Source organism: Cryptotermes secundus, unplaced genomic scaffold (genome assembly GCF_002891405.2).
Source record: "Cryptotermes secundus unplaced genomic scaffold, Csec_1.0 scaffold948, whole genome shotgun sequence".
Taxonomy (NCBI): domain Eukaryota; kingdom Metazoa; phylum Arthropoda; class Insecta; order Blattodea; family Kalotermitidae; genus Cryptotermes; species Cryptotermes secundus.
Window position 1 is genome coordinate 180,395 of NW_019727110.1, and position 26,409 is coordinate 206,803.

Below are 26,409 nucleotides of genomic sequence, written 5' to 3' on the forward strand. Positions count from 1 at the left end.
TCACGCCCAGCCTGGAGGACCCTGGATTAAACTTCATCCTACCCCTACCGTTTGACCTGTCTGGCACTGTTGGCGCTACCAGTAGCTTACGCTCCCGCGAGCATAGTCACTGCTTCGCGCAAATGTCGTCTCCACAAGATGGTATTCCTGGAGGAAGAAATATTTTTTGTTGTTATATCAGTGACCTATTGGACGTCGCTGAGTTCTGTGCTAATGGTGTGTGTCTGACGAATTCGCATAATTTTCAATCAAATATTATTCTTGAAGATCAATATTTAGCGAGGATTACCCAAAAATGCATTCCTCTATTAATTAATTAAAGTAAATTAATTCTATGCTTAATTATATTCATATAAAGAAGCTCTATACTTGTAAGAATAGAACATGTAAACTGGCTCAGTTCAAAATTAACAAATTTTCTCAAAAATAGTCCGTCGTAAAGAGAATGATTGCAACATAACATAAAGTACGTACCTCCCTCAGTTCTTAAATTTTATTTAAAATTTTTTTACCAAATAGGTTGCTCTAGAAATAAAGCTCTCCGGATATACTGGGTTCAGAACACGGCGGGGACTCCGGATAACGTGACAGACTTTTCGTAGCCTTCCACATTCCCTCTAGGCAAACGCTGGGATAGTAATTCGAGTAGGCCACGACCGCCTCCTTCCAAAGGATTTCAGTTCATCACTCATTTATTATCATACTGATAACGTCCAAAAGTAACCCACGAAAAAAACAGCTTCAATGTACAGTACAAGTCATTCAAGGAACTTGCCCTACCTCCATGAAACATTCTGTTTCACTTTTTACTAGATCTTAGATATTCGGTAGGACTCCTTGGGCGGGTGATCAGCTCGTCGCAAGGCCTCTACCTATACACAAACACAGAAAAACGCAAACATCTAATATCCATACCCTGAGTGAGATTCGAACCCGCGATTCCGGCTTTCGAGCGAGTGAAGACAGTGCATGCTTTAGACCGTTCGGCTACCTTGACCGACCTTTCAGTATTATTAGGGTTACTGAAGTGTGTTTCCCGTCGAAGATATTCACGCGATTCCAGCACAGCTAATCAATTTACATATATTTCATATTACTAAACAAATTCCTCTATATTAACTGTGGTTAGCTGTTAATTACGCCATGGTTACAAATAATTGTACTTTTGCTCTTGGTTGTTCATAGGGTCACAATTATTTATATGACTCTATAAATATATAAGTGACAGCAGCATGTATGCTGGACTTCAGACTTCAGACTTCAGATCTCAGATATAGACAATGGAACATAAAAGCACAGTTACTCTGCCACACAGCACAAAATTAACAACACACCGGCCATTTTGCTACGTCTACACCTTGAGTAATTTGACTCCATAGATTAAATGAGCTTGTCTTCAATTAATCAAGATTTCCTTAAATTAGGAGTAATAACAGGAAATTCAGAAACCATATCGTGTCATTTAGTGGTTCCACTCAGGCCAGTTAAAAAATAATTCGTAATAATTATTTGAAAATAGGTCGTTATGCATAGACATAACAAACGTAGGTTAGACAAAATCTGTCGACCCCTTCATTTCTCATAACTCCAGTTGTCAGCTTTGTCAGGGATAATCACTATGTAATTTCATTTAATCTCACCTCTGAATCTAAGATCCTCTAAGATCTCTAAGATCTTAACAAAATTAAGTAAATAAATTTTAATATACAAAATCAATGTTAAATTTCATTGAAATGTGACATGTTAGTTTCGGAGATGAAATGCCCTGCAGGTCAGACGCCCCATTCATCATGCTTTCATTTTATATACCACGCATGCAAATTAATTAAAATTTTAATTTTTTCCCCGATTATGCCCACAAAAACTCCGACTTGAGTGTAACAAATATCGAATCGGATTACCTGAAATCTAAACATGCTACTTCTATATCCCGTAGTTGGCTTTCTGTAGCATAGTACGAGCGATTTGCACGGTCGCTGCCGTATCTTGACTTACCTCACCCTTCTTATTTATCTGTGCCCTCAGTGTATAATCCATACAGAAGATCTTCACCGTGAATACATAACAGAGATCGACCCGTTCCATATTCATACATATCCCTCATTTACATTTTCGGAGGCTCCGGATTTCACGAATTGGACCTTCAGACTCTGACAAAACAGCTGCATTTAAATCAAACTACCTGGCTAACTAACTAAATAATTTCCTGGAGCCGAGTACTTCGTAAGAATCTGACAGTCTTTCAGTTTGTAAGCATGTCCTCGCCTTTCTTTAATCCATTGGTTCATTACTGGTTTTACAAGAGGCTCGCCAATGATAAAGCTGTCACTTTAACAGACCGTGAAGGCCCATAGGGTTGCGAGACGTCTAAGCTCCCACATTTTATCCAGACAATCGGCTCACAGATGGTAATGATGTCAGCCTTACGCGCCGGCCGCCCTTTACTCCCCAAGGAGATTCTTGGTACTCATTTCTGTTAGAAAAAGTGCTTAAACGAAATCTCTAAATTAAATCCGCATAGGTAAGCATCTGTCTGATGCATTTAATATTTAGAATGGCCTGAAACAAGAATATTTTATTGCATTGGTTCTCTACTTAAATTTGGAATAAACCATTAGGAAGGTCCAAAAAAATTAGGAGGGACTAAAATTGAATGGGACACAGGAGTTTCTGGTCTCTGTTACTGATGTTAATTCCTTGTGCACAACTTAAAATACAAATACATATTCTATTAGACGCCATAAAGGAGGCCGATCTAGAAGCAAATGCAGAGAAAAATAATCGCATATCTCGGCAGCAAATTCATGGCAAAAACATAAATACAGCTAATATATTCTTTGAAACTATGGCAAATTTTATACATTTCAGAATAACGATAAGGAAGCAAATTTGCATTCTCGGTGAAGTTCATTGGAAATGAAATTTTGGGAAAGCTTGCAGTGATTCAGTGCAGAATCTGTCCTACCGTCTCCTACTGAAAACATGAATGTTAAAATATCTAAAACTATGATTCACCTCTTGTTTTGTAGATCCGTGAATCTTGATCTCTCTATTCAAGGGAAGAACATCGTTTGACTTTGTTTCGGGCCAAAGTGCTGAGGAGAATACTCGAAAGTAGGAGAGAGGAAGTAAAAAAGTTTGGAGAAAGTTTCGTAAGTAGGAGCTTCATGACTTTTCCCTTCCGCAAAATATTATTAGGATTATTAAATCCGGGGAGGTATGACACGATTATGGCTTAGGATATATACGTAGAGATTTAATCGGCCAGAAACCCTAAACAGAGATAAATATTTTGAAGGCATTGGCGTAATTGGATAAGTAGTAATACTTACTTTCTTACTTACTCATGGAGCTGAGCCCTTCTGGAGGAACCGCCAATTCTGCAGCTACTCAAGAACTTTCTAGCATTTTATGGAACCCGAAGATTCATTACCGTGTTCACAAGGCCCTCCACTGGTCCCTATCCTGAGCCAGATCCATCCAATCCATACTATCCCATCCTAGCTCTCTAAGATCCATTTTAATACTGTCCACCCACCTACGCCTTGGTCTTCCCAGTGGTCCCCTTCCTTCCGGTTTTCCCACCAATATCCTATATATATTCCTCCTCTCTCCCATTCGTGCTACATGCCCTGCCCACCTCAGCCTCCTTGACTTGGTCATTCTAATTAAAGTTGGAGAAGAGTACAAGTTATGAAGCTCCTCATTATGCAGTTTTCTCCAACCTCCTCTCACTTCAGCCCTCTTCGGTCCAAATATTCTCAACACCCTCTTCTCAAACACCCTCAGTCTGTGTTCCTCTCTTAATGTCAGAGACCAAGTTTCACACCCATACAGCACCACAGGCAAAATTATAGTTTTTTATATTCTAATTTTTATGTTTTTGGACAGCAGACGAGAAGACAAAAGGTTCTGGACTGAATGGCAGCAAGCATTACCCGAGTTCAATCTCTTCTTAATTTCCTCCTGAATCAGGTTTCGATCTGTTATCGTTGTTTCCAAATATCTTAATTGTGCCACATTTTCAAAACATCTGTTTTCTAGCTTTATATCATGATTTTGCCCCGCATTTTGGTGATGAGACAGCGACATATATTTAGTTAAGTAGTAATAATCATCATCAGTAATATGTCAAGACGACAGGTCCACAGTCTCTTCCAAAACAATTCCTCCACTTAATGCGATCTAGAGCTTTCTCCTTCAAATGACAGTATCCTCTTCTGTCCCCAAGGTCATCCAGCATCTTCTTACGTCTTCTTCCTCGTCTTCTTGTCACTTCTATCCGCCCATCTATCTTTCCTTCGATAGCTTCTTTTAGAAGGCAGTTTCTGCGTAAAACATGACCAATCCAATTAGCCTTCCGTTTTCTTATTTCATGTAGGATATTCCTCTGCTCACTGACTCTAATTAACACTTCTTCATTTCTCACATAATCGGTCCAACTGATCTTCTCCATTCTTCTCCAACACCACATTTCGAAACTTTCCAGATGTTTCTGATCTACTGCCCTAAGTGTCCATGTTTCAGCCCCATACAGAGCTATGCTCCAAATGTAGCATTTCACTAGTTTCTTCCTCAAATTTAAGTCCAATTTGCTGGTAAAAAGATTCTTCTTCTTGCTAAATGCAGCTTTTGCCATGGCAATCCTGGATTTAATTTCACAAGTACACCTTCCATCATCTGTTAACAAGCTACCCAAATATTTAAAACATTTCACATTCTCCACTTGTTTTTGGTCTATCTTTATTGTGACTGGGGTTGGTTGTCTCGAAATTTTCATTACTTTTGTTTTCTCCACATTCATTTCCATGCCATAGCACCTTCCAATTTCAATTAGTCTATCAATCATGCCCTGTAGCACAGTTTCTTCCTTAGCCATTAACACAAGGTCATCTGCATATTTCACAGTTTGAATAATTTGCCCTCCTACTTTGAAGTCACCGAGCCCATCCAGAGCTTCCTTGGTAAGGCATTCGCTGTACAAGTTGAACAGAATTGGTGATAAACAGCATCCTTGTCGAACTCCTCTTCCAATCTGCACACTTCCTGTCTCCCCCCTGTCCAGTCGTACTCTAACTTTCTGATCCATGTACAATTTGCTAATCAATCTTCTTTCATGCCAATCGATACCTGTTTCTTTCAGGATCTGCATTAATTTGGTCCAGTTTACCCGGTCAAATGCCTTCTGCCAGTCTATGAAGCAAACACACAGTTCTTCATCTATCTCCAAAGTTCGTTCCGCTATAATTCTCATCATCCCAATTGCATCCCTGGTTCCTTTTCCTCTTCTAAATCCAAACTGATCTTCTCCAAGTACATCCTCTATTTTCCTTTCAATTCTTCTTTTAAGTATCTTTGCTATTATCTTTGCTGTATGTGCAATAAGACTTATTGTGCGATGGTCGCTGCATTTTGTAGCTTTTGTCTTTTTCTTTAAGGCAATCATTGTAACTTCTGTAAAGTCCTTGGGCCACTCTCCACTTTCATATATGGTGTTCATTAGTTTTGTCAGTGTTTTCAAACCACCTTCTCCCAGTAACTTGAGCACATCTCCAGGTACATCATCATCTCCTGTAGCCTTTCCCTTCCTCATTTCCTTGATAGCTTTTTCCACCTCACTTTGTAAAATATATGGTCCTTTCTCGTCTGTATCTACTTCTTCTTCCGGTTCAACTTCTAAGGTTTCTGGCCGATTAGGTCGATCATATAGTTCTGAAATATAATTTTCCCAAATTTTCAGCACTTGCCTCTGATCTACTATTCTATTCCCCTGGGAGTCTTCGATGCCAACATTTTGAATCCCATGATTCTCTTTCCATCCTAGTTCTTTTGTCTTCATGTACATCAAATCATAACGGCCTGTTCTTTGAAATTCCATAATCTCATTACATATCTTCTCAAGATATTCCTTTTTGGCCCTGTCCGTGGCTCTTTTCAATTCATTCCTCAGTCTCCTGTATTTCCTCCTGCCTTCTTCATTGTTGACATTCTTCCATTTCCTTCGCTCCTCCATTTTACTCATCATCTCCTGTGTAACCCATGGTTTTCTTCCTATCTTCTCAACTTTACCAACCAAATCACTGATAGTATCTAACATGCATTCTTTTATATTGTTCCACTGCACTTCAGCATTTCCGCTTTCGCCTTCAATTGCACCGAGTTTCTCTTCTAGGGTCTCTTGCACGCTTTGTCTTTGAGCATATAACTTCTCCAAATCCCATCTGGGTCTGCGCTTTCGAAATTTTATAATTTTCTTCAACCTGGTTCGGAACTTGGCAACCAGTAAGTTGTGGTCAGAGTCAATATCTGCCCCAGGAAGCGTCTTCACATCCTTCACACTGTTTCTGAATCGATGTTTCACAAGGATGTAGTCCTACGAATATAAAAAAAAATATATAATATGGATTGGATTCTTCTGGCTCAGAATAGTGTCTAGCTGCGGGCTCATACAAACATGGCCCTTTTATTTTCATGAGTCACTGGAAATTTCTTAAAATTTTCTGAGCCTATGACAGCTTCTCAAGTTGGATTTCACTCTGGATTGAAATCGGTACATAGTCACTGATTTAAATAGAAATATGCAGGACAGAAAGGTAATTAAGTTTCAGTATACCACTCTGGCTAACAGGTTTATTCAGAGCCATCTGTTACTGATTACAATACATCGGGAACAACACTGCTCGCGCCCCTTCCCAACGCCGCTTACTTGACTTGTCCACAGCAGTTCTCCAGAAACCAGACAAAGCGGGAACAGAAAGCCTATGAATGAGGAACCGAGGCGGGTGAGAAGGGCAAGTTGCTTCCGGTCTCGGAACCGCGATCCATGTTTCTAGTAGCGGAACACAGTAATCATTTGACCCTTATCCTTCCATTCTTGTTCAGGAACACCTGTTATTTCTGTTCTAAATATATAATTTTCATGTTTGATAATGTGGGAGTATATGAACTCTCCGCTTATCTGCCGAGATCCTGGGCCCTCTGCAGTTGTTCATAACTACGACGGCAGTATACACACGCGAGAAGATATTAAAAAAACAAAATCGAACTCCGTGGCCTGTAGTCCGCAACCGAAATATACCGACCGAGCGACCGCCACCTGTCTGCGAAGTTAGTGCCAACTTTAGCGGATAGAGGGTGCCGCGTGGTCAGCGCAACGAATCCCCACGGCCATTAATTTTCGGTTTTCTAGACCGGAGCCGCTATTTCCTTGAAATAGCTCCTCAATTATCCTCACGAGGCTGAGTGAACCCTGTTCCAGACCCACTACTTCTCAGAGAATCTGGTAGCGCCGGGAATCAAAACCGGGAGAATATTATTTTCTAAAAGACGCGATTAGATGGTAAACTTATCTACATCTTATTTTGAGTATGAAATCCACATACTTTCATTTTAAATATTTAAATCTATACAACGATGATGATGATGATGATCACCATCATCATCATTAATCATCATCTGCAATAGTGAACTTAATCTTCGAGAATTATGAGTAACTGTTTTCTTACTCGAGAAGGTTGCAAGACACCCTATCTTGGAGGACAAAGGTTTTTGTCCAGGTTTACCTACCTTCAGACAGTGCTGCTGCGTTGAACAACTTTGCTATAATGGGCGCCCTTTCGCATACACGAAAACAAATATACTGCGCTTAAACTCCACACATGTAGAATTACCTGGCAGTGATACTAAGAAGAACAACGAGTGTACAGCCATATACACGACGAATAGAAAAACCAGCACAACAGGGATTTTAAGAAGGTCCCCTCACGTTGCATCGTCTCACGATTTCACCAACCAACCAAACAACCACGATCAAAACAACGGCACTAAAAAAACCTTTTTAGTCCTACGTTCAGTCTTAATACTATTTAGAATCAACTAATAATTAGAGTAGTCATTTAAATAAAAACGATTCTAAGATTTTGAATTAAATTTTACATCAAAGACATGCTGCATTAATATATTCATTAATATTAAATACAAAATGGTAATATATATGTCTTAAACGGTTTGAAACTTAGGCAAAACTGCCCATTACCAGAGTGTTTGTATTATTATGAGTATATTATATTTTACAAAAGAAAGTGTATTCGCTAGCAAAACAAAATAGATTGGTAAAATATGGCTCCATAATAAACTAACTCAATTCAAGAACTGTGATTCGCCTGATGATGACCTAGGAAAGGTCGAAACATGCAACGCAACAACTGTGCATAATAAACAATTGTTGATACGTTAGTTTCTGCTTTACCTTAATTTTATAGAGATTATTTTAACATGGATAACCACTGACAGGTAACAGCTTGGTAAACACATTCCCCGTTTCAGCGCGTGACAGCAATAGGGAGTCAATTGCTGAGCGAATTTAGTTCAACGAAAGAAGAATATTTTTATTGGACTATACATGTCATTTGCCGGTCACAGAGGCCGAGCAGTCTAAGGCATGAAATGTTTCGCCCGCTCCAACACTGGGGTCGTGGGTTCGAATCCCGCTCGAGGTATGGATATCAGTCAGTTCTTATTCTGTGTTTGTGTTAGATAGCGGCCTTTCGACGGACTGATCCACCGTCCAAGGTGTCCTACCGATGCTCTTCGATTAAGAAATTGAAGAGAAACTAAGCGTTTCACGGATGCACTGTGCTCCGAGGGGGAGGGGGGCAGCGGAACTAGAACAAGAAGAAGAAGAAGAAGAAGACAAAGAAGATGATGATGATAATATAATTTCTGCACCAGAGAGAAGAAATATTATTTTCTCAAGAAGAGCTTCTAAGCGGCGAAAATTACATGATGTTATATAATTATATGTACTTATACGACTAATAATTGTTAGCCATCACATCATTCTCTGGTGACGGGGGCAGAAAGTGCCTCCGAAATACTGAACTTCTGCTCCGAATGCGCAATGAGATAATGTCACTTCGTTCCCTAATTAAGTTCAGAAAGTTTCAGAATAAGTAAGTCACTTCGCATATGCCGGTTACTAATCTAGAATGATGCAGATAAAAGTTTCATAAACTCCAATGGTCCATTGCAAAATCTCCAGAGATCAAATACAGATAGAAAGGCAATTAACTGGCTAACTGATGAATTAAATACTTTTTTCTTCATGTTTACAAATTCCAAAATGACCGAGTAATTTTCCTCTTTATGCGTTAGAACTCCACTATTCACTGTCGTGCTCAAATTTGTCCCCTTTTGGACCCTACCCTGAGCAAGTTCAGATCCTCCCATCCGTTTAAATCCTGTTTCTCTAAATTCTGTTTCGTTATTAGCTTCATATTTCATAAGCGGCCTCCTCATTCGAGGTTTTGAAACTACGGGTAAAGCCTGTGTATGTATGTGAATGAGCAGAATTAGGTTTCTGTATACATACATCATTCTTTTTCCATTAATTCTACAAACTACGCCTATCTCATTCTTTTTCATACAATTAATATCTCGTCCCTGTTTGTAGGGTCATTATATCCTCTCATTTAGGTACGAGCACTGGATGTTAATTGATGTTATAAACAGGTACAAGATATCTTAGAACACTTTTACGTGTACGTAAATGCTGGGTTTTCACTAACAGAAATCAAACTATGGAAATTTCGGAAATTAAACATTGTAGTGATTTGACTCCATGAAATATGATGAACTTATGGTCTTGTTTTCCGCCTATAATGCAACAATATTAATTTATCAACAATAATTCCCTCTTCATTCACAAAATGATCGTTAAATGTTGAAAATGTCATTAAAATTATTAAAATACGTATATGTACATTGGTGTTTCTGTTATATGTTTCAGCCGCATAGGGCCATCTTCAGGCAACATATTTTATAAAGGAGTCTACTGCACTGTGCAATTGGCCAAATAGCGTCAATTAATGCTGTTAATTTAATATCGTTTCATTATAGACGGAAGACAAGATTATAAATTATACCTCAATGCAACATGATGCTAATATAATAGCACGATGAAGAATATGTTTATTAAAATATATATAATTCATGTAAATGTTCACTCAGCCTCGTGAGGATAACTGAGGAGCTATTTCAAGGAAATAGCGGCTCCGGTCTAGAAAACCGAAATTAACGGCCGTGGAGATCCGTTGCACTGACCCCGCGACACCCTCTATCCGCAAAAAGTTGGCACTCACTTCGCCGACAAGCGGCGATCGCTCGGTAGGTAGAGTTCGCTTGCGGACTACAGGCCATGGAGTTTGTTTTTGTTTGATTTAGTTCCCAAAAATATAGTCCGAGTTAAACAAAGCGGAGAGTAAGTATAAGAAGATGTGGGTAGAAATGGAAATTAGTCAAACTCGTACACGACGGATAGTGAACCATTGGTATCGATGTCAGTTTTGGCACCGACGGAAGTGTCTGCTGGCACTAGTAATTCAAAATCTTGCCTATATTAGCATCTAGAATGAGCTGAAAATGGATTTAATTCACCCAGCCACAAAATACTACCCATAAGGTACATTTTCCCTGTTACGTAACCTTTTCTCCTTGAATGCGAGCGGTATGGTTAAAAATACGTCTTCAAGAAAGCGCGGCTTTGTATTATCTAGTCGGTTATTTCGAACAGCGAAGAACAAAAAGCCTGATTTATGAATGTATCAGAATTTCAACTAAACCAAAACCACACATAGGTTAAGAATTACTGAAATAGGATCTAAAAGTTTACGGACACAAATCTCTCGTTGAGTGTTTCGGGCACTACTGAAGCAGCAACAACGACTGGTGTCACTTCTTGTTGGGCAGGTGTAAAGGTGTTACCTGGCAGCGAAAGGGCTCGCAATCCAGGCCTAGACCTAGTTCCTGAATTAGAAGAAGAAGAAGAACTTTGCACTTTCACATAGAGAGAGAGGGAGAGAGAGGGAGCTTGTGTGTAATATTTTGGTTGACCTCAAGACGCCACCAGCGCCATGTAACATAACGCAGCAGGCCACAGACTGATGAAATGTTGAATATTGAAATATTTGTGTAGTGGTTGCGGAATATTTAACGTCTATTCTAGGCTTAATCATGGAGACAGCTCCAGCTTCTGAAAGACTGTTTCATTTTAAATACAACTAAGATAATGGACAATGTCCAACATAATAATCTGACAGTTAATGAGGTTATCCACCCTAACACCTCAATACTGACGCAATATAAACTACGAGAAACACATAAGAATTTAATCGTATCTTAATTAAATTAAATTGTACTAGTCTAAATGTACATAACTTAACCAAACAAGTGATAATATAATCTTGCCTCAATTAAATTAAACTAATATAAGCCAACTTAACATAGGTTAACTATCCTAGCCTAAACTTGCCTAGGCTAACCTAACTTAATTAACATAACATAATCTAACGCAACATAATCTAACTGAATGAAGCAAGTAGTCTACCACAATATAATCTGATATATCAACTTTACCGAAATTAAGCTAACCCTAGGTAAACTAACCCATTCTAACCTATGGTAACTTAACATGTCAAGTTCAGGAGCTATGATTTTAAAGAAGCAGAGAAGATAATTTCAATAAATCCAAGAAAAGGAAAGTGGGAACAGCTCGCAGATCTTGTGTTCGAATTAGAAAAAGAGTAGAAAGAAAATTTTGAAGAACAAGAAGAAAAAAATATGACTGTGTAATTTTATGTTCCTTGTCACATTACGGCCGAAAGCCACTTGCGGAGTAACCTCTCTACGCTTTGTTCTGACTCGCGTTAGAAAGTAAATAAGTGGCGGTTAATAACACTGCCACAGGCGACGTGGTGCAACTCATTCCAGCTCTGCATGTCATTTTTATTTCCTCTCGCCGTGTTTATATGTCCGGTTCGCCTAGCCCGCGGACATCACGGCTTGGCTAAGAACGGACATCGGCAGCAAATATGAGTCCTCAGCTTTATTGTAATTAAACGAATATCGCTATGCATTACACTGCATCTTAATTCCGATCTCTTTTCCGAAAGAAAGAGCCCCCCCCGGGAAATGCGACGTCATTCAAAGCCACTCTGGGTGAGGATACCTTCAAGAGACAACAAAGTTCCGATACTGGAATTCGGCGAGTTTCATATTGAAGAACAAAGCAGCGCCATTTATTAGTTCTCGCCTCCCTTTCTTCACTGTCACCATCATTTACCTTTTCTTTGCTTTTAATTTCATGCTTTTATTCTTCCTTTCAACTTCGTCCCAGCCTTTCATTCTTCTTTTTCTGTTTTAATTTTATTTCTCAATCTCTTCTATGATTATTTTCTTCCTTCCATTCTGTTCGCCCTTCTTCCTTACTTACCCAATCTTCCTTACGTTTCTCCCTCCTCCCATCTTCCTGGGACCCGTCAAGTGACAACCATAGGAGTCCCACAATGCAATTACGCAGCCTATGTTATCTAAGCTGCACCTTCCAGACAACGTTGTTTTCGTGTGACTTAAGAAATTAAGTTCACCAAGCAAATTTAATTTTTGTGTCTTTCCAGCGCTCACTTTCATCGCATCGCGAGGCTTGCTTCCGGCGAGCGAGAGGGGAAACCAATCGCTAAATACACAGCAAATGCATTTCATAATTTTATTCACGTTCATGCGTGGGGCCCGTATTCGGGAAGCAGCTGGTTTGAATCTCAGTTATATACCAGTTGTTTCGATAATTTTCTTGGTTTCGTCAAGTCCTTGCTGGGAAACTCCTTGAAACAGGCTGTAGCCATCCTAATCTGAGCCAGTGTAAGCTTCATATCTTATTTCTTTAAGATTAATTTTAATAATGTCCTCCCAAATGGTATCTTTGAGCCATGTTTCCGGGCTAAAATGTTATATGTAGCTCTCTTCTTCCAATACATTAATAATTCTCCCCACGTTACCCTCTTCATGTAATCTCTCAAATAATGTTTGTTGACGAGAACAAATTATGAAGCTCCTTATTATACGTGTTTCTCCAGCCTCACGTTACTTGCTCTCTCATAGGTCCAAATGTTTGCCTCAACATACAGCCTTACGTTCTTCCCAGAGAGGGAATGCCAAATTTCACACCCATGTGAAAGAACACAATAAGTCCTAATCAGTAGTTAGTCAGCGCTCAAGCGGCCTCCGTAGTCTAGCGGTAACGTTCCCACCTCATGACTCAAGGTACGCGGGTACGCGGAGGTCGTAGGATTTTTAAGGGCGGAAAAATTCAGGGAACAAGTCCTCCGGGAGGGACTTTAAGCCGTGGGTCCCGTATCGTAGCTTTACGGCACGTAAAAGATCCTCATGTCTCTAGGAGACCTCTGAGCAAAATTAGGCAAAGTTTCCCGCCCAAGTAGTTTCCAATGCCTCCGGTAGATGGGGAAGTTATCGGGTATCACTGCCAGCCTCGCTGGCTGAACGGGGCTGATAGCGAGCACCAGTACCGGCAGGGTATGGCGACTGGTAGAATATCAAAGGGGGACGTACAATAGATCAACAACTGGTCGCGGTGCATGGGGAAACCCACCCCCTCCAATAATAATAATAATAATAATAGTAATAGTCATCGCTCATAATCGTCTGGTATTAGAAGTCGTGTAATGTACCTAACTGATATAGCGTCGTTGCATACAAAGTGAAACAATATTAGCCCCTAGTCTCTTTCGACTTTAAACACAGCGTCGTTAAGAACATGCAAACGGAAAAACATTCTTATTCACAATTACTGGGTTTTGGACCTTTTTCCATGGTCCGGTATTCTAGAGACTAGAAAATACGACGTTTCGGAAACTGGAACTGTTTCCTTCCGCAGGCGAAGGGGGAAGACACTTAATCAGTTGAGTCCCTTACAAAGATCTAATCTCGATAATTGGACGATGGAAAAAGTCCAAATTCCCAGTAATTCTGAGTGTTATACACCATTGTCAGAACACTTTAGGACCGACGTTCTTATTTCAACCAATGGCATACTGCGAAAGTTCGCTTGTTTGGCTGTGAAAAGTGAGGGAATAAGAGTCTAAATGGTTAGTGTACTGAGCAACAGGTGCGAAAAACTGAAACACTTATATTTTATGATACGTATAAGGCATTTATTTTCAACGGTTTAATCAGTATCGCATAGGTAGTCTGAGAACGTAAATGGCTAATTCGAAAATTAACAAACACAAGTTCCTGTAATTTTTCATGTTTCAGGTCATGTGACCCACATTCGTGACGTTGCCGGAGAGGACCACGTAGGTATCGGAGCCGGATACGACGGCATTAACAGGTGCGTATGGCCTTGAATGACTTACGATGACAATTAAATGAACAGAGTTTGAAAAAATTGAACCGGAGTCTTGTAAAACACTTCGAGAGCTAAAGTGAATAAGTGTCTAATTCTGAGCGATTATCAGCACCAGAGCTATAGTCTGCTTGTCATTAGGCCTACAGTTAGCTGAGAAAAATTTGATTGTGCGTGTACACACGTTATATATGTATATACAGTATATACAGAGTGTCCCAGGTGTTTGGTGCCGTACTTCAGGAGCGTACTGAGGGTTCCCTATAGAATTACTTTGAAATAGCAGCGCTAGGGCGGCATTTAAAATCATTTCGCTTAAACTTGGCGCCTCAATGTCGAACTGCATTGCACAGAGGAACAGCCATCCACTAGCACTCGTGCCATTGCCAAGATTGTGGGGACATCAAAATCAAGTGTTTGGAGGATCCTGCATCACCAACAGCTTTATCCGTATCATCCACTGCGAGTACATGACGTAGGTCCAGCTGACTTCGTACCACGAGTTCAATTTTGTCAGTGGATACTGAACCAGTGTTTACATCAGCCCAACTTCCTGAATCACGTGTTCTTCACAGACGAAGCGCAGTTTACAAGGAATGACTGGTTCACCTGTCGAAACAGCCACGATTTGGCTGACGAAAACCCCAACGTTACTGTAGTTGGTTACCACCAGGCGCGATTTTCTGTTGATGTCTGGGCGGGCATCATTGGCGATCACTTGATTTGGCCTTTCCTCCTACCGCCGCGACTCAATGGGCCCTTTTACAAGGTATTCCTAGAATGCATCCTTCCGACTTTTCTAGAAGACGTGCCACTGATTGTGCGGAGGCAAATGTGGATACAGCATGACGGAGAGCCGGCACACTTCTGGGATAGGAAGAGGAAGCCCAGTGCCTTGGCCACCCCGATCCCCAGATTTGACACCTCTGGACTATTTCGTCTGGGGCCATGTGGAAAGCCTGGTCTATGACACGCCTGTGGATAATGAATCCGAGCTGTTGGCCAGAATACTTCTTGCATGTGACGTGATCCTCGAGACACCTTGAATATTTGAAAGGGTGCGCCAAAGTTTCTTTCGTCGATGTAACGCATGCATTGCAATGGAGGGCGCCAATTCCAACATCTACTCTAGCAGGCGAATCTTAGGAGTTTGGAGACGGTAATATGCCTGCTCTTCGACATTGAGGCGCCAAGTTTAAACAAAATGATATTAAATGCCGCCCTAGCGCTACTATTTTACTTTTGCGGACATGGGTTCCTATTTCAAAGTTGTTCCATAGGGAACCCTCAGTACGCTCCTGAAGTACTGAAGTATGGCACCAAACATCTGGGACACTCTGTATATATATATATATAGTGCGTCCAAACAAGTGCGCGCCGCGGCTGCAATTTGCCGTGAGTCATACCACCGCAGAACGGATGCAACTCCTCCCCGCGACTGCAGTGCCGTTCCCCGATAGCGTGAGTGTAGTGGTGTCGCTGAGTCTCCGTCCATCAGTTGCTCTACATGCACACATTTATAAGAATACAGTAAAAAGATAACTTACCGTGGTTTATAACAGGTGCTGAAAGTGACCTCCTTCTGCTTGCAAACATGCCGCGCATCTCACAAATAAATTACGCGACACTCTCTGCAGTTCGTCGACGGTAATTGAATGAATTACGCGTGTAATTTCATTTTGAAGACTATCAATGCTGCGGGGATTATTTTTGTAGACTTTTTGCTTCAGGTTGCCCCAAAGATAATAATCAGAAATACTGAGATCTGGGGATCTGGGAGGCCACAGTCCTCTACTGACAATTCTGTCTTCAAACACTTCCTGTATTGCGACCATGGATGCATTAGCCGTATGTGCTGTAGCGTTGTCCTGCTGAAAATACCCGTATTGTCTTTCTTCGGCATTCAACTGATCGAAGAAGGGATTCAGTATGTCATTAATGTACCGATCAGAGTTCACGGTATCGTGGAAAAATATGGGGCCAATGATTCGCCGCGGGCTTACAGCACACCACACACCCACCTTTTCACTATGTAATGGCACTTGCTGTATAGCGTGAGGATTTTCATTGCTCCATATTCTTACGTTTTGTGCATTGACGTGGCCACCAACGTGGAACCACGCTTCATCAGTCATGAATAGAAGCTGAGGATCCACTATTCCATCGTGTACATTTTGCAGCAGCCAGTTGCAAAAACGAATTCTTGCTGCATGATCTGGTTCTTTCAGCTCATGCACAACTGTTACTTTATACGGGCGAAATTTGATTAACTTTGTGGCTGTGCGAGCAGATCCTAGCGAAACACCAGTTTCCTGTGCTAAGCGTCTTAACGATTTTCGAGGACTGATCTGTAATCTTGCCTGAATATCCTTAACCTTTTCTTCAGTCAGCACAGTTCTCTTCGATTGCTTCTTCTTGTCACTCACTGAACCTGTGGCCCGCCACTTTTTCAGAAGCCTGTTTACACACGACTTTGTGGGAACTGGCGAGTCAGGATATTTCTGACGAAACCTACGTGCGAATTTTCTGTAAATGTTTTTCCTTGCAATAGTTTCGACAATAAACACACGCTGTTTAATAGTGAACTTCATTTCCACCGTCTGTCGACAGCTGTAAACATTCCACTCCACTTCCACAGCAAGACAAAGACTGACTGTTTAATGCAACCTCGGGTTCCGATTATGCAACCATCGGCGTAGGAGCACTGCAGTCGCGGGGAGGAGTTGCATCCGTTCTGCGGTGGTATGACTCACGGCAAATTGCAGCCGCGGCGCGCACTTGATTGTACGCACTGTATATATGTGTGTGTGTGTGACCGCCTTTATGATCTAGTGGTCAGAGTCCCTGGCTACAGATTCAGAGGTCCCGAGTTCGATTCCCGGCGCTAAAAGATTTTCTGAGAAGTAGTGGGTTTGGAACTGGGTCCACTCAGCCTCGTGAGGATAGTTGAGGAGCCACTTGAACGGAAAAGTAGCAGCTTCGATCTGGAAAACCGAGATTAACGGGAGTGGGGATCTGTTGCCCCGACTACGCGACGCACTATATCCGCAAAAGTTTGCACTAAATTCGCCGACAAGAGGCGGTCGCTCGGTCGGTATGTATAGTTCGTTTGCGGACTACAGGCCACGGAGTTTGTTTTATATATATACATGAAAATAACATATAATTTCATGCAGATTACTAAATGTTTTAGTCAAACATCTCGCATATTTTTATATTACATAAATGTAAAATTTTACTGATAACGTCATACTCGTAAGTAATCTACTGCAATTTTGTCCTGCCAATCGCCATTCCGCTTCAGCTAAAGATGGGACTTGATCTTTCACCCTTCACTTGGCCCGAAATACTGAAACAATAATAACAGAGGCTCGAGGCCAACCGCAAGAGAGGCGATGTGACATTCTGCTGGACAATGTAGCAGGTATTTTCAGGGTCCGTTTCTTTCCCCTACCAGCCGTCACGCCGTCAACCTTCATGCCCATGTGGACGTCACCGAAGTGTGCCAGACGCACAGACAACTGGCAGAGTAATGCATCCCGGCTACCGAGCTGGGGCTTTCCACTGGTCCGATCTGAGTAAACACGCTTACTTGTGGGCTGATGTGTTAGAGATACTTAGTTATGGGCCGATATGAGTAAAGAAATTTAGTCATTGGCTGATGTGGGTAAAGAAATTTAGTCATTGGCTGATGTGAGTAAAGAAATTTAGTCAATGGCTGATGTGAGTAAAGAAATTTAGTAATGGGCTGATGTAGTTAAAGACATTTAGTCATGGGACGATCTGGGTAAAGAAATTTAGTCATTGGCTGATGTGAGTAAAGAAATGTAGTCATGGACTGATGTAATTAAAGACATTTAGTCATGGGCTGACGTGAGTAAAGAAATTTAGTCATGGGCTGATGTGAGTAAAGAAATTTAGTCATGGGCTGATGTAGTTAAAGACATTTAGTCATGGGACGATCTGGGTAAAGAAATTTAGTCATTGGCTGATGTGAGTAAAGAAATGTAGTCATGGACTGATGTAATTAAAGACATTTAGTCATGGGCTGACGTGAGTAAAGAAATTTAGTCATGGGCTGATGTGAGTAAAGAAATTTAGTCATGGGCTGATGTAGTTAAAGACATTTAGTCATGGGACGATCTGGGTAAAGAAATTTAGTCATTGGCTGATGTGAGTAAAGAAATGTAGTCATGGACTGATGTAATTAAAGACATTTAGTCATGGGCTGACGTGAGTAAAGAAATTTAGTCATGGGCTGATGTGAGTAAAGAAATTTAGTCATGGGCTGATGTAGTTAAAGACATTTAGTCATGGGACGATCTGGGTAAAGAAATTTAGTCATTGGCTGATGTGAGTAAAGAAATGTAGTCATGGACTGATGTAATTAAAGACATTTAGTCATGGGCTGACGTGAGTAAAGAAATTTAGTCATGGGCTGATGTGAGTAAAGAAATTTAGTCATGGGCTGATGTAGTTAAAGACATTTAGTCATGGGACGATCTGGGTAAAGAAATTTAGTCATTGGCTGATGTGAGTAAAGAAATGTAGTCATGGACTGATGTAATTAAAGACATTTAGTCATGGGCTGACGTGAGTAAAGAAATTTAGTCATGGGCTGATGTGAGTAAAGAAATTTAGTCATGGGCTGATGTAGTTAAAGACATTTAGTCATGGGACGATCTGGGTAAAGAAATTTAGTCATTGGCTGATGTGAGTAAAGAAATTTAGTCAGTTTTAACAAATGTTTACGAAAGCAAAAACGTCACTGAGACGCACAAATGACCACGAGCTATTTGCGCAGGAACAAACATTTTTCGATCGGAGGCGGTGCTTCGAACGGGTTGACATTTTGCACGGTTCGTGCCCACAGCCACTAGAGACGCCCTCTTCAGAGTACGTAGTGCCGGTCTTTCTGGCACTAAAAAGGACTATCTGCAATTTGCTTCGTTTATTGTTATTTAGTGGCAAACCACTAAAATCATGCTATATTCACAATGTTCTGAGGACGTACGGCAAAAACACTTTAAACGCCAGTGTCTTCCACCATTAAATCAGCCAGCAAATCAGTGTCATTTCTCTTCTTTAAAATATCGGTGACTCTTTCTCTTCATTCCTCAGTAGTGAGGACATAACTAAAAATGTGGAATTTGCAATTACATTCCTCAGAGCCACTCAGCTTGCAACATGGATCAACTACAGATACTTAGAAACATGTAATCTAAGAAAATGCTTGACAGTATGCACACGCTTGTCGCGAATCATCATTCTAAAACGTTTGCAAACCTTTGCTAGGAACTGTTCTTCAGTGGATATTGAAACGTTAAAAGGTCTTGAAGACCGAAATTTGGTTTTTGGGTAGGACGTACCAAATTAAAGAGACTTTCACAAATATATCAAATGAATATGTATTGTGACGTGCTGAGCTATGGATGACGCCCCTCCCCCCCCGCCAGCCGTGATGCGCCGAGCGAAGCCGAAGCGAGCCGATGTTAGCCGAGTCCTAGCATCCTGGTCGCTAGGCAACGCAACGCAACAGCGNTCACAAATATATCAAATGAATATGTATATATATTAAATAACAAATACAAATACAACCTAAGTACCTGGAGGTAATAAGCCTCCGACAATCACAATTGTACCGACCAGAAAAGGTGAATTGACTGCACAGTTCAGGGTCCCACAACAGAATGGATCACTCGCGTTGGACCTCAGCCGACGGGAACCAGGAAGTGGAACATTGGAAGGGGTAAGTAGTAAGAAAGGGGGTGGGGGGACGCCCTCTGACGTAACGTGGACCCGGCGTTACAATATACACCTTAACACTAACTTAATAAAAGGAATCAATTGTTTTAATATTACTGTCAGTGTGAGCTTTATGAACGTGGGAAGAATTTGTGTCTTTATCAGTGACTACCTCTCTGAACTGATAATAAAATTAGTAAACATATAAACATTATAATAAGGGATATAAAATGAATTTGAATATCACGTAAAGAAAGGCTCCTCTCGCTTCTGTACTCCTGTCATAATGTAGGAAAAGGTTAATATATAAAAATGTAGTACATTATCTGTATTGAAATGAAATTTATAATGTGCTGACATCTGCTACTAGGACACCCGTGGGACTGGAGGATGTTTCCCGTTATCCGTACCTCCTGGCGGAGCTCGCGAGAACTAAGGGCTGGACCATGACTCAACTGGAAAAGTTAGCAGGACGCAACTTCTTACGAGTTTTCAGAAAAGTTGAAAAGGTACTGTATTCTCTCTCAAGGCTGCATAAAACCAGCCGGCACTCCGCGTGATTTCAGTCAGCTGTTCTTACAGAAACATTTGTAGTAGAGATTTTCATGAAAAGCATAGCGGTCTTACGTAAGACTTTCGTTTAGACGTTCCAAAATGTATCTATCGTTAGCTAAATAATTTGATCTCAAACATTACGTAGGTATTGATTTAGTTTAGGGCATGCGGAGAAAGAGAAATCGAAACGCTGGAACGAGATAACATCCTACCCCTTCTAATGCCTGACTTCTTATTAGTCATGAAATTAGGTACAAATGAAAATTGAATTGTTAAATTTTCATAACTGAGTGAAATGTATGCCGTAATTATAGAATCCTCAAGACACAATTGTTCGGTAGGCTGACCGACAATACTTTCATACCACTTTTAATGTTGTATTCTCTGCTGCACTGTCCAAGTGCTTTTAATGAGGTTGTCCATGTAGGTTCGCAGCAAACCTCTGCCTGCCGATCACAGTGGCCGCGCGGTCTAACGCATGAACTATCTTCGCCGGCTCAAACACTGGGGTCATGCGTTCGAATCCCACTCGAGACACGGATGTCTATGTGCGTTTATTCTGCATTTGTGCTGTTTTATGTGTAGGTAGAGGCCTTGCGACAGGCTGATCCCCGTCCAAGGATTCCTACCGACTGTGTACAGATCAAGAAACTGAAAAAGCGGCTAAGGTCCGACAAAGAGCTATAGAACTATAAGAAATTTGAATACCTTTGTGTCCTCCGTGTTCAGACCATCCCTACCTCAAGTTGGTAATGTTATAACTACCATGTCAAGAATATAAAGTCTTGAAGTCCCTCATTAATGACTTCGTTTTGGAACGTAGGCCTATACGTCTCAATAGATCAACAAAAAGAAGAATGTTGGAATTAAGAGGAAATTATGTAAAGAATTTACGATAATGCAAGGTAGATGGAACTGGCTCAGGATCATTTCCTGTAATAGGTCTTGATGATAGCTGCATTAAATCTTGTGGTTAAGCTTTCTTTAGTTTCTTGGGGTGGGGTGAGACTGAGTCCATTTGGCACGTCGGCCACTGATTGGCCTATTGTACCTGCCCCAGATGATAGAAGATGAATGTGGAGCTGTCGGTGGAATGAGAATTAGCAGGGGAAATCGACGTACTGAGAGAAAACCTGCCCCAGTGCCACTTTGTCCACTAAAATCCCCACATGACCTGACCTGGGCTGGAAGCCGGGCCACTGAGTTGGGAATCCGGCCTGTGCTATAACAACGCTTTCTGGCACAGATACTAGAAATGTAGAAATAAATATCATAAGAAAAATATGGAAGCTCTATCACGCGGTAGTAATAACATTACTCTACAAGTAAACACAGACAGAAGAAGCACGTATATATTACGTGTATTTTCATTTCCACTCAACAGAATGTAAAACAGAACCATAACAGAAAGTTGGTCAGTAGTTCCTCCGAAAATTTGGCAGAGTCCAAATATTTGTAAGCGGCAGTAAAAGAAAAAAGTTATGTTCATGATGAAACCAAGACGAAATCGAAAAACGGCTTCCACTGTTATTCTGGAATATTTTATATACCTGTGCACTATCTTAACACCTGAAGATTGACGTAAAAACTGCGTATTATACAGCTGCCGCATTTGAGGTGCTTACAGCGGTAATTTTGAAGAGTTCTCTCTTCTTGGATATAACACGGTATAATCCTATTAAAGTTACCTAGCGTTCACTCAAGCGGTTAGTCGCTGGCTTCCCAGCGCAGCGGCCCGGGTTCGATCCCGGGTCTGGTCAAGTGGGATTTGTGGTGGACAAGGTGGCGCTGGGGTAGGTTTTCTCCGAGTACTTTGGTTTCCCCTGCCAATCTTCATTCCACCAATTGCTTCACAATCACCCTCACCTATAATCTGGGGCTGGTACAATAGGCCAGAAGTGGCCGCAGTACAAGGGACTTAGTCCCCCCCCCAGCAATAAAAAAATATCTAGTGTTCAGGATGAACATGTCTCCATCTTCAGGACTGAACAGTAAGCCAAGCAAGAAAGCAGCAAGCTTCTACATCTGATAAGACAGATTTTTTTATAATTTCATCTTATCCTTCTGGGGGGGGGGGTTAAATGAAGTCTCCCCGGTCGATCACAGTAGCCGCGTCAAGACATGAACAGCCTTCGCCGGCTCGAATAATAGAGTCTTGGTTCGAGTCTCACTCAAGGCATGGATATCTGTATGCCTTTATTCTGTGCTTCTGTTGTTCTGTGTAGCGGTCTTGCATCGGGCTTCTCCCCAGTCCAAAGAGTCTCCTACCGACTCTGTTTAGGATTAAGAAAGTGAAAAAGCGGCCAAGGTCCAAAGGACTGTAGAACCATAGAGGGGAAAAGATTACATCCTCCACTCTGAAGGAAGAACACACTCAGAATATTCGCGAGTAAGGTGCTGACGTGAATATTTGGACCCACGAGGGAATAAAACAAAAAATATGGAGACAACTACACAATGAGGAGCTTCTCGAATATGACTAGAGTCACTAATCTGAGGATAAGCTGTGGCACAAATAAGAAGAGAGAGATTAATACGAAATTCCAGCCGAAAACCCGAATGGAACACACAGAGAGGGGAAGGAGTTTTAAAATATACCCTTGAGAATTAGAGTGAGGGCGTGCAAACTGATTTAACCTGGCTTGGAAAGAGCCTATTGGCGAGCTTTCATGAACTTCATGCCGCATAAAGAGAAGCAAAAATGTATCTGCATTGAAGTGTTATTATCGACTTTTCAAGAAATGCCTCGCGCCATCGTGTTAGTGTCGGTCCATTGCAGCCTCTGCCTAACACGAACCTGTGACCACCCAGACACTCAAAAGCCGTTTGTAGAAGAAATGAATGGAGCATGTCATGAAATGTTGGTCCCGTTTCAACACAGAAGCCCAACCTGTAGTTAAAATGTAGGTCGGGTGCTGTATATTTAAGGAAGTAAGAGAAATGTGTATGTAAACCGTCTCTATTCCAAACCGAAATACATAATGCCAACCTGGCTGGGATATCCTCATGTTTCGTTAATTCTTCTCATTCATTCGGATTTCTGTTACAATTAAGTCAATGCTACTGAGCGTACCTTGAACCATTGACAGTTGCTCAGCTAGTTAATGAAGACTGGGGGAGAAATCAACATGAAGCAGATGGCAAGCATCTGCTGCCTGCTTCATGCTGATTTCTGGCTTGGCTTATTCTTCGATCGTGAAGATGAAGCCGACATGTTCCTCCGAAACGTCTCTTGATTTTCCACGGGCTACACAGTCTTATATCCCAAAAGATATAATACTTCAATAAAGCCATTTTTATACATAACCTCGAAGTTTCTTTAGTCACTGCATTCAGAGAACTGCAACATTGAACATTGACACACGGATGTCTGTGTAAGTTTATTCTGTGTTTTTGTTGTCCTGTGTGTAGGTAGCGTGGCCTCACCACGGGCTGATCACTCATCCAAGGAGTCCTATCGATTGTACATACGTGGTCTGACAGTAAAGTTCGCGAACTAATCGCGGTTAAAGTGCTACATGTCTCATTATTGAATATCATCGTGGTCGCCTTCAAATTACTCCTCTTGGGAAGCTGTACAATGATGGCAGTGCCTACTCCACCCTTCATAACAATTTTGAAACTGGTTTTATGGAAAGGCCTTCAGAGCTGCCGTTTTATTGGTCCTGATGTCATCATAATGCCTTCCTTTCAATGTTTCTTTTATCGTCGGAAACAGAAAAAGTCATTGGTGGCTAGATCCGGTGATTAAGTAGGTTGTTACAGCATAATTATCTGTTTACTAACTAAAAACTCCCTCACAGACAGTGCCGTGTGAGCATGTCCTTTTGAGCCATTTTTGCCCACACCTTCCTCATATCAAGATCTTCAGTTAATATTTCCCTTACTGTTTCTCTGTTGATGTTCGCTTCTTCTTCCATGTTTCTGACAGACAGCCGAAGATTTTCACGCATAGTTTGACGAGTATTTTCAATGTTTTCTTCAGTTCTGCTTGTTTCTGGTCGTCATGAAATCTCTTCGTCAGTGACACTTTCTCTTGTCTCAGAAAAACGTGTCACCAACTTGCAAACTGCTGTTCTCTTCATAGATTTATCCCTGTGAACTTGCACTAACATCTCTCTGATATCTCTTCCACTCTTGTCAAGATTAACAAGAAATTTAATGTACCTTCCTACAGTCTCGCGACGGCACACAAAAACACACTCAGACAATAATAGACGCCACTCAGAAAAAGACTGCCATAGATCAACAACAACACAGCTGTGAAATGCTGATATGCTACCGTCATCACACCTTACTGAGATTTCTGTCCACTGCTGCCACGCAAGAACACAGTGGCGATTTCATGAACTTTACTGTCAGACCATGTAAATCAAGAAAACGAAAAAGCAGCCAAGGTCCACAAGGGCTGTGAAGCCGTAGAGAGACAGAGATAGATAAACAGTAAATAAACTATACGAAATTTCATGCATGTATATATTATTTAATCTCGTTTCTTTTAGTTACATACTCACATAGTTTCATGCTAGCTGATTCCATCACCCTAACAACGTTAGTTCAAGAGTACGTCTAGAAAAACCTTAAGGGATTTATCCTTTCTTCATGCGTCATACTCTTCCTTGTCCACCTTATGTTCATATAGACCTATTTTATTAATATTTAGGCGAATATAACAGAATTGTTGTTTATTTCTGCTTTTTATATTCGCATTACTTGTCCTGTCCATATTGCATATCTTATCCTAACGACATTACCAAATCAATGCAAATTGTGGAGAAGGTCTCTCAATATACATGCCAACTTCTCGTACTCAGTAAGTCAGGTGATGGTGATCGAGCCAAGGGCCCTGATTACAGGTGAAGGAGGAACTCCGACGACTGGCCGTAGATCCGTACGAAGACTGGATACCGCCATCAGATCTACAGGACTACAACAAAGATGGCTGTCTTGGACGATGATGTTTACATAGCATGACCTGGTCAATTACTTAAGAATTATATATTTTTACTAGCAACAGCGAAACAGAGATTATCAATTGCACATTCAGTTAAACTCGAGAAGGCGAGGGGAAGTGTGTGTCGTGCTATTAAACAGGAAACTATGACATCATCTCTTAGTAGGTAATGCATATTTTTATTCATACTTGGTGAAAAAGTGTGTGTTGAAAGAGTGTAATCTTGTTACTTGACATGTGATGTAACGAGTATGAATTTCCGTTAAAATAAACATATCCTGGACATGTTCTGTATGTGTACAGATTGAGATTATTTTGTCTTGTTTTAATTTAACATATAGGCCTACAAAATATCTCACCTTAGCGTACCACTCTAAACAACTGAGCGTCTGGTCACTTACACTGATTTACCATTCATGGTGAATGGATTTGGATCAAAACTCCATCACAGAGCGGTGTTAGTGCATCATCTTAAGGAATAATATTTATTTTTTATTATTGCTAGTGGGGTGGGACTAAGTCCCTTGTGCTGCGGCCACTTCTGGCTTATTGTACCAGCCCCAGATGATAGGTGAGGGTGATTGTGGAGCAACTGGGGCCGCCGCGGTGGTAAGCCAGCGACTAAGCGCTTGAGCTATGGCGCCGCCACAAGGAATAATAATAATTCCATTTATTGAAATGTATGCACGAGAAAAGAGTAAGTTTGATTACGATGAAGTGCTCGTAATATGAACTTGGCTGTCAGTTTCTAAACATACCGTTTTATGTACACTAGGTGGAGAGTCCAGTTATACGGAAAACAAACGTCTCCAGTAAGGAATTTCCAATATTCTTCCATTTGTTTTCTTTTTATTAACATTTCGATATGGACATTTGTCGACAATTGACATTTTAATCAGTTTCTGCTACATTTTTATTTCTCTTTAACTAAATGATATTAACACTGCTGACGTCATTA

General features: G+C 41.0%; 1 protein-coding gene across 1 annotated transcript in view; it reads left to right on the forward strand.

Moving 5' to 3' along the window:
• The window catches only part of LOC111864512 (dipeptidase 1), a gene marked incomplete at its 5' end in the record, with an annotated part of 138,007 nt that extends 112,243 nt beyond the window's left edge, over positions 1-25,764 (forward strand). The window contains 3 exons of the mRNA XM_033751465.1: positions 14,107-14,182; positions 20,313-20,451; positions 25,354-25,764. Coding sequence (XP_033607356.1) covers positions 14,107-14,182; positions 20,313-20,451; positions 25,354-25,455 — 317 coding nt within the window. The remainder of the gene's footprint in view (positions 1-14,106; positions 14,183-20,312; positions 20,452-25,353) is intronic.
• Between the last annotated feature and the right edge of the window lie 645 nt (positions 25,765-26,409).